Source organism: Protopterus annectens, chromosome 8.part1, assembly GCF_019279795.1.
Source record: "Protopterus annectens isolate FY-2018-M chromosome 8.part1, PAN1.0, whole genome shotgun sequence".
Taxonomy (NCBI): Eukaryota; Metazoa; Chordata; order Ceratodontiformes; family Protopteridae; genus Protopterus; species Protopterus annectens.
In genome coordinates, this window is record NC_056742.1 from 154417742 (window position 1) to 154437627 (window position 19886).

General features: G+C 43.9%; 1 protein-coding gene across 1 annotated transcript in view; it reads right to left on the reverse strand.

Moving 5' to 3' along the window:
• Positions 1-19886, reverse strand: part of CENPN (centromere protein N) — a 668201-nt gene that overhangs the window by 425047 nt on the left and 223268 nt on the right. The window contains exon 5 of the mRNA XM_044081800.1: positions 3480-3556. Within this exon, the coding sequence (XP_043937735.1) occupies positions 3480-3556 (77 nt within the window). The remainder of the gene's footprint in view (positions 1-3479; positions 3557-19886) is intronic.

Consider the following 19886-nt stretch of genomic DNA (forward strand, 5'->3'; position numbering starts at 1 on the left):
CTGAAGTGTTTGCCCACCATAAAGCCCAGCAGCCCTGGGCCAATAAGCTACTGGTCGGACGTGTCTAGTTGCCCAGCTTGGGTTACCTACGACAGCTCTGTTGAGCAAATGCTGGATGTAAACATCAACCTGCCAAACATGAACTAAGAATGGTTACACCCAGTTTAGGTTCCCCTAACAGGGCTCAGCTTGGAAATGGATCACATGAAGGTAAAGAGGAGGCTGGACATCCTATCTATCCAGGAGACAAGATGGAAGGGCAGTGCAGCAAAACAACTTTGCTTTGGATAGAGAGTCTACTTCTCAGGAAGAGGACAGACTAGAAATGGTATGGGAATTGTGATGGAGAGGCTTACCAGAATTTGTGAGACTCAAGGCTATCACACGCCTATAGAAGGATAAGGCACTATTTACATTCTCAGCCTATGCCCTACAGCAGGGTTGTGACAATGAGGAAGTATGCATTCAGACAACAGTTGCAGGATCCACTAGATAAAGCAGGGCAACATGAACCAGTGTTGATAAAGGGTGACCTGAAAGCACACATCAGGGCAGGATATAAGAGGATACAAGGACTGCCTGGGTCCCACATGGGTGGGATAAAAGGAATAAAAGAAGTCTTTCCAGATTTCACTCTGGCAAATGACTTGATGGTGGTCAACACGATTCAGCAAGAGAGAGTCAAAAGATCACATAGAAAAGTGGCCAACATGTAACTCAAGTAGACTTCCTTATGGTAAGGAAAGGGCACTGGGGTTACGATCAGCAATTACAAAGTCATCCGTAGTGAAACAGTCGGCCCACAGCATGAACCACTGGTTGCCACAATTAGCTGCAAGCAGTTGTAAGAGATGGCTCTAAGGTCAGAGATCAGGCTGATTACCTGGAAGTTGACTGAAGAGAAAGCACAACAGTTCAAGGAGTTACTAAGGGCTCTAGCACCTCAAGAAGAGAAGGAAATAGGTGGAGCTGATGATAGGCAGTGCCTCAAAATAAGTATGAGGACTAGAGAACAGATATGAAACTGAGAAAGGTATGGCGATAAGTTATACAAGGAAAGGATGGATCAGGATAAGAAGGAATACTGGTTAGATAAAAAGGCTAAGAGTGAAGTTGTAATAGCAAAGAACAAGGTATCAGAGGCACTCTACCACCTTTTGGAAAGTGACCTAGTAGATGTCATAAGAAACTATCAGGTTGCAAGGCAGAGAGAGAAAGATGAAGATAGTCATGGGACATCAGTCCATAGGATAAAGGCAGATGGAAGGAGTACTTCCAGCAGCTTCTGAATGAAGAACCCCCCCACAAAAACTATACTGCCCCAGACACAGCCCAAGTTGAAAGAGGAGGAGACCATCCTAGAAGAAGTAAGAACAGCACTAAGGAAAATGAAGCCAAGGAAAGCAGCAGTAGCAGATGAGGTCACAGCAGATATTATCAAGATGTTGGTTAAAACAGGGAAGAAATGGCTGATGGTAGTCATAGCAGTATGGAGAGAAAAAGCATACTCCAGATGGCTGGAAAATAAGCATACTAGTTCCAGTGCACAAGAACATCCACAACTGTGGACAGTACAGAGGTACCAAACTCCTGTCACGCTGTTCACTACAGGTCCTAACATACTGGATCCTGTACTCACAAATATGGAAGAACACTGCACCTGCCCCCAAAGTCTTGCTCTCCCCGGTAAGGTCTGAAAATAAAGAAGTTTTCTTAAAAATCAAAATCCACTCCATAACTCCAGTAAAACCAGTAACAATTAACTATTCCAAGGCAAACTACTTTCTATTAAGTGATAATTCATCAAAATTCAATGCCACTCCAAACCCCGAGAACACACCAGCCTACAATGAACTGCTCTCAGAAACTCAGTACAGCCATGTCAATAGCTGCATAGAGGCTACTGTACCTACCAGAAGTAAACCAAGAACTAGCCCCAGAAACAAACCATCTGGATGGATTGTGTGAATGAAGATGACTGTTGAGGAAGGTAGGAAAGTGGCATTGAACTGAGAGAAATGGGAGCAGTTGACTCCACACCCAGACAACATATAGGAAATGTAAAAAAGGATTTTGAGGATAATGATGATTTTATGTTCAGTAAATGTTTTGTTTTGTTGTTCTTTTGGCTAGTTTTTACAGTACAAGGACAAGAATGAATGTTATTTTGCCATAAACAATGCTAACATAAATATTTAAGTTCTTCATACTTGCCAGCACTCTTAATGAGGCGTTAAATTCCTGAAACTTGGCAGACTGGACAGCAATTGCCTGGATTTCAGATTAAATAAATAAATGACAAGAAATACCCTTAAAATTAAAACTTAAAACAGTTTTTTTCTCTAACTTGCATGATTTTAATAACCTTTTCACATTTAAGTTGTTAATTATGGCATCAAATACTGCATATCCAGCACAAATCAGCTTCAAGTGCTGAAGACATGGAGATAAGGCAGCCCTCACGACTGGTGCTGCAGGCCTAAAGCAGAACACAGCAAGATAAAGGCAGTAAGGATGAATGGTTTAAGGGAAATTAGCCACAAGAACATTTGTTTGGTGACTTTCTCAGAAGACATTAGGAAATCCAGCTAAAGACAAAATAGCCGTTTATACTAAACTCTATATAAAGACAAATGATTAAAGAGCAACTGATGAACTGATTAAAAAATGGAGTGAATGATTAGTAGAAAATGTACATCTGTCAGCAGCCTATTACAAATCATGTACATTATTTCACAATGCTTCATTTGATCTAAACAAATTTTGTGAAAACCACTGAAAAAACTGTCAATTGATCTAAAACACATATCAAACACACAAAACGACAAACATTTCATTAAAAATATCATATATAAACATCCCAAACCTTTTCTCTGCAGTTGGGCAACCCCCCCTTGAACCTTATATGTGGAGGGCTTTGTCCTCTATACACTCCTTACTTACATATATTAACTCTGCAGTGTCAAAAGGTAGAGAAAGCTCTTCACGTACTGAAAAATTCCTGGAGCACAAAAACAAAACTTCTCGAATGGAAGTAACAGTGTGCACTAACAAGGCACAAATACTGAGCAACATTAATTTGCATTGTAATTCCCATAATGCAAAACCACATCAAGAGTAATTTTCTATACTCTTACACATTTTTTGATCAAATATGATTCAGGTCATTAGTGTTTTCGATGATAGTGTTTTAAATTAACCGTGACAATGTTTGCCCTCCCCCCAACAAAATATATATATATTTTTTTTTAGATCACATGACACACAGCATTTCATGCAGCAATGACTGATGTGCATTTGATTTGTTCACTGCGTCAGCTATTAGAAGCCTCCACAATGCAATGTCCCAAACACCAGCTGTTATCCCTTTCCATCAAAGGGTATTCACCACTGTATCATTATGGCCAAAAATCTCAGTATGATGTAGCAGACCTTGAACTGTCATCTATAATAATTAATAAATATATATGTATCCTTACATTTATACATAATTTCTGTAGGTGCTCCTTAAACTGCCATTTGAAATCTTTTACGTCAGATATGTCTACTTCACCACCTATCAAGAAAGAAAAGAAAAAAAAGGGCAAAACATGAACTCTTACAACAATAATTATATGCAAGCACAAAACAGGCCATCATTACTACATTGAACAGGTTAATTTTCAGTACAATGTTTATATAATGCAGTGAAATAAACCAGCTTGTTTATGCGTTTAAAAACAATCTGTGATGCAGGTTTGGAAAGAGAAAGTCTCTTCTACTGTTAATGCCTGTTGAAGTAGAAAAAGATAAAAAAAATGCAGTTATCAGGAGGTACCATAAAAAAAAATTATATATAATATATATATATATATATATATATAATATACACACACACACACACACACACACACACACATATATACATATATATATATATATATATATATACATATTCTCAGCTAAAACATACTAAACGGAAATGTAGCCTTACCCAGCAGGCACAAAGCTATTTCAGAATTTTTTCAGCTGTAAGTAAAACACCTCCCTGCAAGCCCAAATGGCTGTGTTGAGAATTCCATCACTGCCTGCTGCTGCAGCACAAATTGGGAACTACTTAGTAATTAAAAGATCAGTCTATATCAATTAACAAGCACAGACTGCTTTAAAACATACCTCCTCACGGTCCACAATACAGCACGCATCTTAGATCAGTTTGCCTCCACTCAACTTATGGTAGCATACAAAGAACAGACCTCAGGACAATGTAACATTCAATTTTGTCATATACTGGGCTAGTAGTTTGCTCCTGTCATATAGTTACACTATGATCCCAACAATGAGAAGTATGCCTTTTCAAGGGAGTTTAGTGCAGAGTCCTAAAGGAAAAACATTCCAAAACTGACCAACAGAAAATGTCAAAAATATAAATCTTTAAGTATGCCTGAACTAACATATAAATGCAAACAAGTTAAACCACAAGAAAGCATGTCATTAACCTTGATGGCAAGTTATAGCTACACAGATACTTCAAAGCTTATGTCTGACAGTGCAGCCATCCAATTCCATTTCTCTACCTTGCACATGCTGGGACTTGTGTGACTTTTGGTTGATATTTACAATAAAAGGTATGAAGTTCCCCAGCCATACTATTTACTACATACCATCATGTGTCAGTCCACAAATTTCAATTTGCGTGTCAGGGACAGAGAATCAGCTGGCTATATAGTCAGAAGCAATGTTTTTGTCTCCTGTTGCCAACTGGGTTTAGCATCAGCCTTCAAGCTTGCTGGGGAAGGTTAAGAGCATGAGCGCACACACACACACACACACACACACACACACACACACACACACACACACACACACACACACACACACACACACACACCAAAATAATGATAATACATGTCAGTAAACTCCTGAGCCTCTTCAAACCCATGTTACTTAAGCATTTCAATTCTGAGGTTGTATAGCTGTTAAGAAAAATATATATTTTTTGAAACTAAAGTATTCCTCATTCTCTGAGGATGTGTGATGCTGGAATCAATATTTTCGTAGTGTAGAGTGGGACAAAAAGTGCTCAGTTTTGCTGAACTAAAACTTAGAATACAAAACACTAAAGTGTGCGTGTCATTCTTTTCTGTTTTTGTTATGCAAGAATAACTATAGATTACTTATAAAGTCAATCTTCTGAACACTGTTACAGAGTTTTCACTTTCCATACTAAGCTTACCGTTCACATTTGTATCATTAATAGTGCATCTCCTCCAATACTGCATATTACTGTGCGCACAGGTACAGAACACTTGCATCATTCTCTACTCAAGTCAAACTTTTACAGAACTACTAATGGATACACAGTATCCTAACAGATATACTGCAAGAAAAAAGAAGACATCTTACCATAAATTTCCATCTGTGTTATCCAGCTTCATTCCATTAACCAGTGGAATATGGTTCTGACCCTCGGGACTGACCACCTTCTTCCAGCTTGAGACTCCAGACTTGAGCTCCTCCTAAATACCCATAATACCCCTCTACCCTCATTACCTCAGATGTAGTCTGCCAACAAGAACAAAGTGTCCCGAAACCATTAACTATAATACAAAGGTATGATGATGAAAATACAAACAGATCTCACATTAACAGATCAGGAGCTCAATCGAAGGAATACAATTACTGGCAACTTCTACTAGGCTTCCTGAACAAACTTTTGGAAAGGGGTAAGGGGGACAGGAAGGTTAATGGAATGAAGTTAGACAACACAGATGGAATGTTATGGTAAGAACATAACTTCTTTATCAGAACTTCATTCCATTAATCTGTGGGACAGAGTTCCCCAGCTACCATAATCCAGAGTGGCCATATTCCAGAGTACAGCAGAACGAAAAGCACTTCTGCTCTTGGATACAATGACCAATTTGTAATGTGTGACAAAAGTATGGGGGTTTAACCAAGTAGCAGCAGCACAAGTGTCCTCAAAAGAAACTCTGGACCAAAAGGCTCGAGACGTGGCCATGGACCTTGTAGAGTGGGCCTTCAGTGTACCTGGTAAAGGAAATATTTTTTAGATGAGTAAATTAAAGTAATAGTGTCTTTCAACCATCTGGCCAAAGTAAATTTGGTGACTTCTTTACCTTTTCTTTTTCCATTCAAAAAGGAAACAAACAGCTGGTCGCACTTCCTGAAGGATTTAGTTCTATGGATGTAAAAACAAAGTTGTCTATGTACATCGAAAGCATGGGTAAGGTGCATGCCCCCTTTATTCTCACACAGAGGAAAGAACATTAGGAGATAAATTGACTGGTTACTGCTGGTCTTTCTAGCCACCGTGGGTAAAGAGAGAGCGATTCATACGTAGAGTAACTCTGTCTTTATGAAAAACAGAATATTGAAATTTTGCAGAAGCCTGAAGCTCAGACACTCTCCTGGCTGAGGTAATAACCACTAGGAAAAGTTTTCCAGGAGAGGAATTTTAGATCTACAGTGGTCGAGGGTTCAAACGAGGGATGGACTAAAGCTCGTAGAATCACAGTAAGATACAAGGGAGGTGTACAGTCCTTCACCGGGGGCAGTAGCAGAAAGGTGGCCCTAAGAAAAGCCTTGCATAACTTTGAAGAGGCTACAGACAGAGTGAAAACCAAACTGGAAGTTAGAAATGGCAGCAAGCTGAACCGACTGTAGAATAACTAGCACCATCCTTGAAAAGGGAAGCCAGAAAGTCTACTACTACTGAAACTGAGGCTGTAAAAGGATCTATCTGGTTCTATTCAGCCCAAAAGGAGAATCTTTTCCAATTACTTTTGTAAAAGTTGCAAATGGAAGCCGTGTGTGATGAAATCTTTTAGTTATGTACTTACCATAACTTCGGATGTATGGGATCCATCTCGCCTACATTCATGACAGATGGGTTCGGAGCCGATCCATCGGCTCCGACTCTGCAACTAATACACTAGCACGAAGTCTCTCATTGGCTGGGCTACTCCCTATCCCAGGATGCACTACACCTGCTTCCCCAGATCTTGTTTGTTCGCTTTCATACATCCATGCAAACACAGAAAAACTAGTAGTCACAATAACCAACTAAAGTTCTTCAAGAAAGAACGCTAAGAAAAGAGGGACTACAGCTCCTCTAAATCCAAATGGAAGGGGAAGGAGGGTGGGTATATGAATGAGTGAGATGGATCCCATACATCCGAAGTTATGGTAAGTACATAACTAAAAGATGTAATGGGATCCTATCTCGCCTACATTCATGACAGATGGGACAGCGTCCCTAGCACCTACATCCCGGTGGCTCATTGGAACACACTCCTGAGAACTGTGGAACCAAAGGAAGCTCTGCCTCGAGAAACCACATCCAATTTGTAATGAGAAATGAAAGTGTGCGGAGAAGTCCAGGTTGCCGCAGCACAAATATCATCTATTGATAACTTGGAGTGAAAAGCTACGAAGTAGCCATTGCCCTGGTAGAATGAGCCTTGACTGGAAAGGGAAGATCTTTGTTAGCCTGTGAATAAATAAAAATGATACAATCTTTAATCCATTTAGAAATGGAGGTTTTGGTTACTGGTTGACCCAATTTGTTCACTGCAAAGGAAACAAACAATTGGTTCGATTTCGGCGTTGAGCGGTTCTATTCAAATAAAAGCATGATTGTCTATGTACGTCAATTGATGCAAAGTATATTCTCGTTATTAGAGAATTCTGGGAAAAAGACAGGAGTTCTATAGTTTGTTGCATACAGAAAGAGGAGGCCACTTTTGGTATAAATGCAGGGTTTAATTTCAATGAAACTCTATGCTTGTGAAAAATCAAATAGGGAGGATCAGAACAAAGAGCTTGAAGTTCTGAAACTCGCCTGGCAGACGTTATGGCTACTAAAAGGCCGTTTTCCAAGACAGAAATTTTAAATCACAGGTAGCAGCTGGTTCGAAAGGACGGAAGTTAGGGCAGCAAGAACCATATTCAAATCCCACGGGGGGGACAGGATGAGATAAAGGAGGCCTCAGGAGCCAAGCCCCTTTAAGGAAAGCCTTACAAAGTTTGTGAGACATCAATGAAGGTTCAAATGAAGCATGAAAATTAGAAATGGCCGCTAGTTGAACCTTAATGGTAGAAACTGATGAGCCCGACTGAAAAAGGGAGGCCAGAAAATTCAGAACCTCCGATACTGGTGCAGTGAGAGGATCTATACCCCGTTCTTGGGCCCAGAAAGCAAACCTTTTCCATTTACTGGAATAAAGTTTGATGGTGGAAGGTTTATGAGAAGAAGACAGTATGTGGACCACGTCCGGAGAAAAAGCATTGTCTCGGACTAAGGATGGAAGTGGAGTAACCATGCTGCCAACTTCAGGGACCTGAGAGACAGATGAAGCCGTCCTGACTGATGAGTCAACAGGTCTGGCACCGGATCCAGAAACCATGGACCTTCTATCGCATGCCTCTGTAGGAAAGGAAACCAAACTTGACGAGGCCAGTGCGGGGCAATCAAAATCATCTCGCTCTCCATGTAAATGGCCTTCTGTATCACCCTCAGTAAGAGGGGAACGGAGGAAGGCGAGAAGACCGGGGGGCCAAATGTGAGTCAGAGCGTCCCTGGGAATCTGTCCCTGAGAAGGGAACAGTGTGAAGAACTCTCTGCATTTCGCATTGTGAGGGCTGGCAAACAGGTCGCAGCAAGGATGACCCCATCTGTCGAAAATTTTTGCAGCTATACCCTGGTTGAGGGACCATTCGTGGGGTAAAAGAATGGTCCTGCTTAATCTGTCCGCAATCACATTGGACTTCCCCGGTATGTGCGTTGCCATCAGAAAGCGGTTGGTAGCTACCGCCCAGTGCCAAAGTCTCATGGCTTCTCTGCATAGTGGGTAAGACCTGGTTCCACCTTGCTTGTTTATGTACCATACCACCGACATGTTGTCGGATAGGATGGCAATCGGACCCTGTGGGAGAGCGTGATGGAGAGCTTGGAGTACCAATAGTACCGCTCTCATCTCCAGGACATTGATATGCAAATGCGTTTCCTGGATCTGCCATGTGCCTTGGACCGACCTGTCCAGGTAATGACCCCCCCACCCTACCTGGGAGGCGTCCGTAGTCACAGTGGCAACGGGACGTTGAGGTATAAAGGGTCGCCCCTGGTCGAGATTTGATTGGAGAAGCCACCAATGCAGATCTCGACGGCAACTTTCCGTGATTATGATTAAGTGGTTCAAGGGAAGTTCCTGATAAGACCATTGAACCGACAGTAGCCATTGTAAAATTTGCATGTGAAGTCTGGCCAAGGGAACTAAAAGCATGGTCGACGCCATCGAGCCCAACAGTTGTAGGATCCGATGGGCCGGGGCTCTTTGTAGGGGGAGACAGGATTTGACTTGATCTTGTAAGACCTGAATTCTTGCTGCCGGTAAAAAGGCGCATTCTTTTGTGTCTAAGTCTGCGCCTATGAAAGTAATATGCTGAGATGGCTGTAGTACAGATTTTTGCAAATTGAACGTGATCCCCAAGAAACGGCCCAAGGTAAACGTGGCTCTGAGCGCTTGCAGTAGCAGATGCTCGGAGGTGGCAGTAAGGAGCCAGTTGTCTAGATAAGGAAACACCTGGAATCCCAGACTTCTCAGGTGAGCAGTTACCACTGCCAGACACTTGGTGAACACCCTGGGGGCTGTGGTGAGACCAAAGGGCAGTGCTCGGAATTGGAAATGACTGACTCCGAGGCGAAGCGTAAATGTCTCCTGGACTCTTGAGCTATGGGAATGTGATAGTAAGCGTCCTGGAGATCTATGGAGCACATCCATGCATCTTTTTCCAGCAAAGGAAGAATAGATTGAAGAGTGACCATTGAATTTGGACTTCTTACTAAACGATTCAATGAACTGAGGTCCAAAATGGGCCTGAAGTCCCCTGTCTTTTTTGGTACCAAAAATAATTTTGAGTAAGTTCCTGATCCGATCTGGTCGATGGGGACAGGCTGGATGGCTCTTTTTTCTAGCAGCTTTGAAACTTCTAATGCTGCTTGATCCCGCTGACTGGGTGGTACGTCCGGGATTTCCCTTAAAGAAAGGGGGGGTTTGTTGAAGGGGATGATATATCCTCCGGTAATAATGCGAAGCACCCACTGATTGCTTGTTATGGATTCCCAAGCATGTGGATGCACCGCAAAGCGACCCCCGACTGGCTCCGGAGTTGCACAGTCGGGCAACAACTCAGGAACGCTGGTTCTATGAAGAACCACGAAAGGAATCGCGGTCTCCAGAGTTACGGGGGCCTCTGCCACCTCTGGGGTGGCGTCTTCCAAAATCCCCCCCCCTGCATCTGGAGGGGGAATCACCAGATGGAGTAGGGAAAGACTTCTGAGATTTTTTAAACCACATTTTCCCTCCTCTCCCAGCCTTGGGGTAAGGCCTAGAAGGAGCGGAAAATCGGGCCCCAACGGCAGTCAAAGTCTTGCCCTCCTGCTCGCACCTAGTTAGTGTGTCCTTCACCTTGGGTCCAAACAAGGATGACCCATCAAAGGGGCCGTGAAGGAAGACTTGAAAGCCTCCGTGAGCGAACACAAGCGTAACCAGGCTTGTCTCCTGAGGGCAACGCCTGTTCCGCTGCTCTACTGCGCCTTCGGCCGCATATGAGATGAGCCTCATGGACGAGTTAACAATAGAAAAGAGGGTAGTCATCTGTGCTCCAACAGTCGGGGCCAGCGCCTCAGGTAGATTACCAAGAAGAGAGTCATTTAGCTCTTTGAGAAGATCTCTTTGGAGCCTCGTAAAATGACATAAGTAGTTCAGCGACCGTAAGGTAAAGGCCGCTGAGGACAGGGTACGCTTCCCGTACCTATCCATACTCCTGGAATCCTTATTAGGAGGATGAATAGACGTCGAAGCCTCTGCCACGTCCTGCTGTGTGGCAGAAGCCACCACCAAAGCATCTACAGGCACACCCTTTGTGAGAAACTCCTTCTGGGGGGGCTGACAAAAATTTATTGGGCCTGGCAGGCACCGGTTCCACAGAATCAGGGTGTTCCCACACCCTTCGAGAAAGGAGTTCATCGAAGGGCGGAGACACCCAGGAGGCGGAAGGCTGGGCCCCAAAGGCCTTGAGGAAGACTGACTCCTCAGCTGAAGGGGTTTTGGCTTGCCAGTCACCTCTCTGTCTCAGAATCTCCAAGATATCTGAGAAGGAGATATCATCCGAAGATGATTTGGGGGACCCTTCTGCGTCATCGAGGTCAGTATCCGATGTGATAGACTCATCTTGGGAGTCCAGGTGTTTCCTCTTACACAATTTCTTCCGTGGGGGTTCGTCCAAAGCAGTTTCGGACGGACCACCCGGAAGAAGGGAACCCCCGATGGGGGTATCCTCAGGCCCTGGGGCCCCGCTGCCGGGGGGCTGCAACACAACAGAGGCACCAGTCTCCAAATCTAGGGACGGTGAGGTAGAATCTTGTTGAGCCGGCAAGGGCATGGCCAGCGCGCTCCTCATGGCCTCAAAGGCCGGACCTCCAGAATCCAAGGAGGTCACTGGTCTAGAGGCCACGATGGCACTGGGAATCCCAGCAGCCGATGCTCTGAGAGGAAGACTAGGCACCGAAGCACCCAATCCCAAAGTATTCCCCTCGGGCCCGGCTGAAGAGGTCGCAGTACCAAACCCTGAACCGGAGGACAGGGTAGGAAGCAAAGTCGGAGCCGAAAGGCCTGTAAGGGGTCTCTGCTCCGACCGTATGGCTCCACATTGCTCCACCACCACCGGCTCCAAAGAGGTTGGAGGAGGAATCAAATGTGTTGGAGGGGGGATCGGCTCCGAAGCAAACTGTGCTGGAGCCGAGACCATTTTAGTAAACACTGGAGATTGGAACAGCCTCTGTAAAACCCTATCCAGGTCCGAATCTGACAGTCTCGAGGATTTAGAGGAGGTAGACACTTGAGAAGACTTTCCTCTCGGCTCTGAGAGAGAAGGGGACCGGCTCCGAAACGGCTCCAATACTGTCGGCGCCGACTCCACCACAGCATGGACCACCATCGGCACCGAAGGAGCCTTCTTCGGAGCCGAGGGGGAAGAGTCTGAGCTGCACACTTCCACCGGCTCCGAAGCCATTGGAACCGATGGAGGTGATTCACCTCTCGATACTCCAACTTGCGGCTCCGAAGGCAATGGAGCCGAAGTAGGAGGTACCGAGGCAGAGCCTTCGACCCTCGGCCCCGAAGTCAGTGGAGCCAAAGAAGAAGAGGTCAATTTAGTCTTTTTAGAAGTCGGCTCCGACGGACTTGACGGTGCCGACGATCTTTTCTTTTTGGAAGCAACAGGAGGATTTAAGGCTTCCTCAAACGAAGGTTTTATAAGCCCTTTCAATATCAACTTGTTCTTACGTTCTTGAAGAACTCTAGCAGAGAAAGCATGACATACGCTACAAGTCTCTTGCAGATGTTTCGGCCCCAAACAATAAACGCAGACTGAATGACTGTCTGTGATGGACATTTTATAACTGCACCGAGTGAATTTTTTAAAACCTGACTTGTGCTCCTTGGACATAGTACAGGCCCTTCAACAAGTATGACTTTACCACAATTAGTAAGCACTATCACAAAATTGCGCCAACTGACAAGCGCGAGACACACTAGCGCGAGTACTTAAGAAAAAAATTTACCTCACAAACAAACAGACAAAACAAGTCCAAAGGCCCAAAGCCCTCTAATTTAAACGGGCTTGGCCCGAAAACAATTAACCACAACAGGTAATAAAAGTTAAATAGCACACCAAAGGTAGGGCAAAGGCCCTCTAACTTAAACGGGCCTTGCCCGACTGAAAAAAATTAAGTACCAGAAGACACTCAAGCACTCAAAAGTAGCAAAGTAATAAGGAATAGCTGTTAAAACAGCTGTTTGGTTAATATATGACAAAAAACCCCAAGGTCAAAGACCAATAAAGGTAAAAAGAACCACTTAGCTCCAGCCAAGTCGAGACCACGTCCAGCTTGTAAAGCGGCAAACGAGATCTGAGGAAGCAGGTGTAGTGCATCCTGGGATAGGGAGTAGCCCAGCCAATGAGAGACTTCGTGCTAGTGTATTAGTTGCCGAGTCGGAGCCGATGGATCGGCTCCGAACCCATCTGTCATGAATGTAGGCGAGATAGGATCCCATTACATCAAAATTTCTTGGACTGGAGAAGACAGCCTGGGAGACTTGGCCATCATCAATAGTGGAGAAACCATGCGGTTAATTTCAGAGCCTGAATGTTGGGATGTGGATGCCCAGATGGATGGGATAGTAGATCTAGACTTGGATCAAAGTTCATCGGGGCGCAAACCAGATTAGACCAAAGAAAGGTGAACCAGGTTTGTCGAGGCCAAAAAGGATCACTTTGCTTCGCAACCCAAGAGCTTTCTGCAGGAACCTGCGAATCAAAGGAAGAGGGGGAAAGGTGTATAGTAGACCGGAGGACCATGAATGCACCAGAGCATCCCTGGGGACTGTCCCTGAGGGGGGAATCAAGGCAAAATACTTGCTGCATTTGTTGTGGAGAGGAGATGCAAAGAGGTCACTGCAAGGATAACCCCATTTCTGGAAGACTACATCTGCCATGGACTGATTCAGGGACCACTCATGAGGCATCAGTAGCACTCTGCTGAGTCTATCGGCTAGAATGTTGGATTCCCCCGGAACGTGCATTGCTATCAGAAAGCGATTCGAAAAAATCACCCACTGTCAAACCCTCATTGCTTCTCGATAAAGGGGTTAAAGCTCTGGTTCCTCCCAGTTTGTTGATGTACCAAACCACTGACATATTGTCTGTATGGATAGCAACAGTCCTTTGAGGAAGAAAGCTGTCTAGTTCTTGCAAAGCTAGAAGAACTGCTCTCATCTCAAGAACATAGATATGCAACTTGGTCTCCTGGGGTGTCCATGTGCCTAGGATCTTCGAGTCCAGACAATGCCCTCCACCTGAACTTGGAGGAGTCCGTGGTGAAAGTGGCACTAATGGAAGGTTGTTTGTGGGTAATCTCCGGAGAAAGGAGCCACCAAAGGAGAGACTCCTTGCACACACGAGACAGGTTGATGAGAAGGTTCAAGGGGATTTCTGAGAAGAGACCACTGTACTGCCAAGGTCCACTGCAGAATGTGCATGTGAAAACGTGTCACTGGAAGAACAGTTATGGTTGCTGCCATGGAGTCTAAAGCTTGTAGAATTAGAGAGGCTGGGGGTTTCGAACAGTCAAGATCTGGCTGACATGGGATTTCAGATTTACCACCCTGTCCAATGCAAGGTAAACGCGAGCCATCATTGTGAATAGAAGTGCCCCTGCAAAATCTATGGTCTGAAATGGTTCTAGATGCGACTTCTAGAACTTCTAAGTCTATAGCTATGTCCAGTGTAGAAACTAGGTTGAGGAAGTAATCCCTGGCCTGAAGGAATAACTGCCTGGTTGGGGTGGTCAGGAGCCAGTTGCCCAGATATGGAAATATCTGATAGCCTTGCAGTCGGAGATGAGCTGCAACTACCGCTAGACATTTGGTGAACACCCTGGGGGCTGTGGTGAGACCAAACAGAAGCACCCAAAACTGGTACTGACCAGCTGTATAAACACACGTGGAAATTCAGACACTTAAACGAGCCACTTATAAAACAAACTTTTATTGTAAGCGCTTTCGAAGGGGCAAATACACCAACTTCTTCAGACAGGTTGTACAAAAAATACATCCTAGATTATATATACCTTCAATTAAAACACAATTGAATAATTGCTAAACAGCTTATTCAATTACCATGTTTAAAGACACCATGGCATATTCTTATTAAAAATCCTCTATTCACTTATAAGACCTTTTAAATACACATTCATATGCATAACAAAACTTATTGTGCAAAAATAAAAACCATACTAAGTATGAACGAATGCTTGATGTCAAATTGTGTGAACAAATGCATAATTTCAAATATATACCATTTATGCCAAAAATATAACAAATATATATTAATTTCATGTAAAACATTAGTATTAAACAATACCTAAAAGCCATTCATATGGCTAACGCTAAACCTACATAAATACTTTATATTAATTTTTAATATATCTAGTATTTATTTAATGCAGAAAACTACAACACTGACTCCCAAAGGTTTCATAGTGCTTAAACCCCCCCCCCAAAACATATAAGTTTTTCATTCAGTTCATTCAGAATACTAATCGTCTACGCAATGCTTTTAATTTAAGAATTAAATTAAAAGCATTGCGTAGTTGACTAATATTATGATTATTCTTTAGTAGCCATGATTGCACATAGGGCTAAGCCTGAATGAAAAACTTATATGTTTTTGGGGGGTTTTTAAGCACGATGAAACCTTTGGGAGTCAGTGTTGTAGTTTTCTGCATTAAAAAAATACTAGATATATTAAAAATGAATATAAAGTATTTATGTAGGTTTAGCATTAGCCATATGAATGACTTTTATGTATTGTTTAATACTAATGTTTTACATGAAATGAATATATATTTATGTTTGTTATATTTTTGGCATAAATGGTATATATTATTTGAAATTATGCATTTGTTCACACAATTTGACATCAAGCATTCGTTCACATTTAGTATGTTTTTTTATTTTTGCACAATAAGTTTTATTATGCATATGAATGTGTATTTAAAAGGTTTTATAAGTGAATAGAGGATTTTTAATAAGAATATCCCATTGTGTCTTTAAACATGGTAAATAAATAAGCTGTTTAGCAATTATTCAATTGTGTTTTAATTGAAGGTGTGTGTGTGTGTGTGTATATATATATATATATATATATATATATATATATATATACATACACATATATACATATATACACATATATATATATATATATATATATATATATATACATATATATATACACACATATATATATATATATATATATATATATATATATATATATATATATATATATATATATATATATATATATATATACACACATACATACATATGTGATGTATTTTTTGTACAACTTTTTGTACAACTTGTCTGAAGAAGTTGGGGTATTTGCCCCTTCGAAAGCGCTTACAATAAAAGTTGGTTTTATAAGTGGCTTGTGTAAGTGTCGGAATTTCCGCTATCGCTCTGTTTGTGTGTTTATACAGTTTTAAGTTGGTACTGACCAGCTCCCAGTCTGAAACGTAGAAAGGGCCTGTAGGGCCTGACTATTTTGATATGGTAGTACGCATCCTTGAGGTCTACAGAGCACATAACCGCCCATGTTCAGGAGATGTAAGATGGATTGAATTGTGACAATCCTGAACTTTGTTTCACTGACTTGTTCAGGTAGGTTAGATCCAAGATAGACAGCAGATCCCCAGTCTTTCTGGGTACCAAAAAGAATCTGGAGTAAAAGCCCGATTAGAGTCTATGGAGGGGGTGTGTGTGTGTTGGATGGCTCTTTCTGCAGCAACATTTTAATTTCATGGGCAATGTCCTCCCTCAGACTAGGTGGAATATCAGAGGAGGCATGAGTTTTGTTTGGGAGTGTCTGAAAAGGGGATGGAATATCCTCTGGATACGATCCTTAACACCCATTTGTCCAGGCTTCTGGGTGTAAGGAGAAATGTTCCTCAACTGTTAATATAGGTGAGCAGCCGGGCAAAAATTCAGGATCGTTGGGTTTGTCCAGACCAAGCTCCCATGACCCTTGATTTTGCAGACCCCCTCAGCCATGTGGGTGGTGTCTTCCATTCTGACCATATCCCCCTCTGCCTTGGGTCGAGGGGGGGGGAGCCTCCCTGAGTGTTCTGGAAAGGACCTTGCGAATTCTGAAACCATGTTTTCCTACTCAAGGTCCGTTGGAGTAGAAAAACGTATCCTGGTGGCAGACAGGGTCTCACCATCTTTCTCACTCTAAGTGTCACATTCCGCGGGCAAAACAAGGTGGAGCCAAAGGAGTTATTAATAAAAGGACTGTTTGAAGGGCTCTGCAAAAATCACACAACCTCATCCAGGCAGGATACCATATAGCAATGCTGGAACCGGCTGTCCTTGAGGTACCGGCCTCAGCATGAGAGATGAGCCTCATGGACGCACTGGCTAGGGAATCCAGCGTGACCAGCCTAGAGGAAACAGACTCCCATTCCTTGTTCGGCATGTACCCAGGAACCAAGCTAGAAAAAGTTCCTTAAATAAGTCCCTTTGTAGCCGGGTAAAATAAGACAAGTAGTTCGGCACCCGACTAGCAAAGGGAGAGGAGGCTTAGACTCTCTTGCCTAATCTGTCCAGTGTCCAGGATTCTCTATTCGGGGTGGGGGTGGGCAGAGGAGCTTTCCTGAGTGAGCTTCTTCTTGGTGGCTGCCTCCACACCAAAGGCATCTGACGGGTCATGTTTGGCCCAAAACTGTTTGTCGGCTGGGGCACTTTTTTATTGGCATGTTTGGGAATGGGTTCTACTGTATCCGGTTCCTTCCAAGCCTTAGACAACACCGGCTGGATCAGCGGGTCAGCCAGAGGGGACACCCAGGTAGTAGATGGCCCAGCTCCAAAAGCCTCCCACAATGCAGATTCATCCGGGGAAGGGGTTTGGGAGGACCATCCACCCTTCTGGCGAAGGATTTCAAGAATGTCTCCAAAGGAAATCTCCTTGGGTGGTGATTTGGGAGACCCTTCACCTTCCACAAAATCGGAAACTATGGTGAGGGATTCTGTAGGAGAAACCACGTGCCTCCTTTTACATGGTCTCTTCCAAGGGACCTTTTCGGGGGGATGCTCTGTGGAGGTGTCAGAAGCAGCTTGGGGATCCACTGAGGGAACAGTGTGGAAGCTTTCTGAGACCAGCTGTCCATGTGGTAGCTCAGAAGTCTAAGGCACAGTTCTAGAGGGGGGGGGGGTCCATTGCAGTAAGTACCGAGGGACTCCTAGGAACAGAGAGGACCCTCTCCACAACCTTGAACCCAGAGAGAATCTGAACCACCTGCAGCTGACTCACCGGAGCCCAAGCCACCGAGGCTGACACCTCCCAGAGAGAACGGATCTCCTGCTCCGAAGGGGGAGTCAGAGCTGAGCCATCAAAGGCCGAGGCCCCAAGGTAAGAGACTGCTCCGAAAGCTTCAGAGTTGAAGTCAACCCACTGGAACCGACCTCAACGCTACAGCTCTGAGACGCATAAAGAACCGAAGCAGTTGGAGCCAAGCTAGGGAAAACGTCAGAGGCGAAGAAAAAATCACAATCGACTCCAACACCAGGGCGCAATGGAACAGACACCTCCGAAATCAGGGGATGAACCATAGGAGCTACTGGTTAGAAGAGGGACAGCCTCACAGATCCGGAAGCAGACGGGGGGGGGGGGCACAAGCCCCATCTGGATCTGTGTCTCGAGGAACTACCTCATGAGCTTACAGATATACCTAGAGGATAAGCTTCGGGAAGACCTAAACCAAGCCAATGAAGGGGGTAGGGGGATCTCCATGGGGAACGGGATGGATATCTCCTGGTAGGCACTAGCAAAGGAGACCCTGGCGCTGACAAAGTTGGAGCAGACACAGAGGGGATGCCACTTGGCCCCGTAGCCACAGAGGAAGAGAGGTAAAGGCAAGAGAGCTTGGAATAGATTGTGTTAGTTTAGAAGATATGGATTTTTTCTGCAGAGGTTCCATGGAGGACTGTACAGGAGACTGCCTCCTGGACTCCCAGGAATCATTGGGCTTCTTAGCCAGGGATTGAGCCCTGATGTGGAAGAAGTCCCCAAGGTGGTGGAGGGAGGTGGAAGCAACCCCTTTAAAATGAGTTTGCTTCTCCTATCCACCAGAGCCCAGGGATGAAAAGCCCTGCAAATATCACAGGAGCATCCAAAGTGGAGAGGCCCCAGACAGTACATGCACTCCCTGTAGGCATCAGATAAGGGAATCTTCCGCCCACAGGAAGTGCACTTTCTAAAGCCGAATAGCTTTTGGTAAGCCATGGAGAAAGAGGGTGAGAAGGAGGAGAGCTTTGCCTGAGAAAAAAGTAGCCTAACAGACAAAACCTGAGAGTCTAGATAGGAATGGAAGGCAAAAGAAAAGAAAAAAAAAAAACAATTGGGAAGCACAAAAAAGGAAAAACTCGCTCAAAAACACCAAAGGAAAAGCTCAAGTCAGAAATCGCTGCTAACCCCAAGTGTGGCAAACGAGACCAGAGGTAATGTGGGGGGAAATGGGGCATTATGGGTAGGTAGGAGGAGTTTAAGTCTGGAGTCTCGAGCTGGAAGAAGGCAGCGGGTTGGTTCAGAGCATTAGACCTGTATCCTACAGTTAATGGAATGAAGTAGACAACATCAGATTAAACATTTCTTTCATTGGCATGCTGCCTCTTTTGTTATTACAGTGTACATCAGGATTTCAGCTTTCAGTATGCTATGATCTTACTCCCCCCCCCCCCCGACCCCTTTCTGGTGATTTTAACTCAACCATTTTTACCACCACTTCCATCCATTGCCCTTGGTCTGCATGTGACATCTGATGAGCTCCGTTTCTCACTATAGCCAACTTCAAAATATCTGTCCATTCATCTGTAGCAGAGCATCACGTCAATACAACAAACTGGAAGATGAAGGGTGGAAGCTCTCAATGGAGATGAAGAAATGTGCAAACACATAGCTGTGTATCACCATAACCAGAAGATGCGCAAATAGATAATGGCAGTTGGAGCCATATTATTAAGGGCTTAAATGCTTAGCATCCAAGTGGCAAACAAAGCAAGACTCAAAAAATTAAGGTTTTTGTTCTTCTTTCGGCTTTTCCTGGTTAGGGGTCACCACAGTGGAACTCCAGTCCGCTAATGATTGAATCGAACAGGAGAACCTCTTGCTGTGAGGAGACAACTCTACCGCTGCACCACCGTGGCTTACACTAAAAAGAAAATTAAGGTAATGTACAAAAAATGTGACATGGGGGGGGGGGG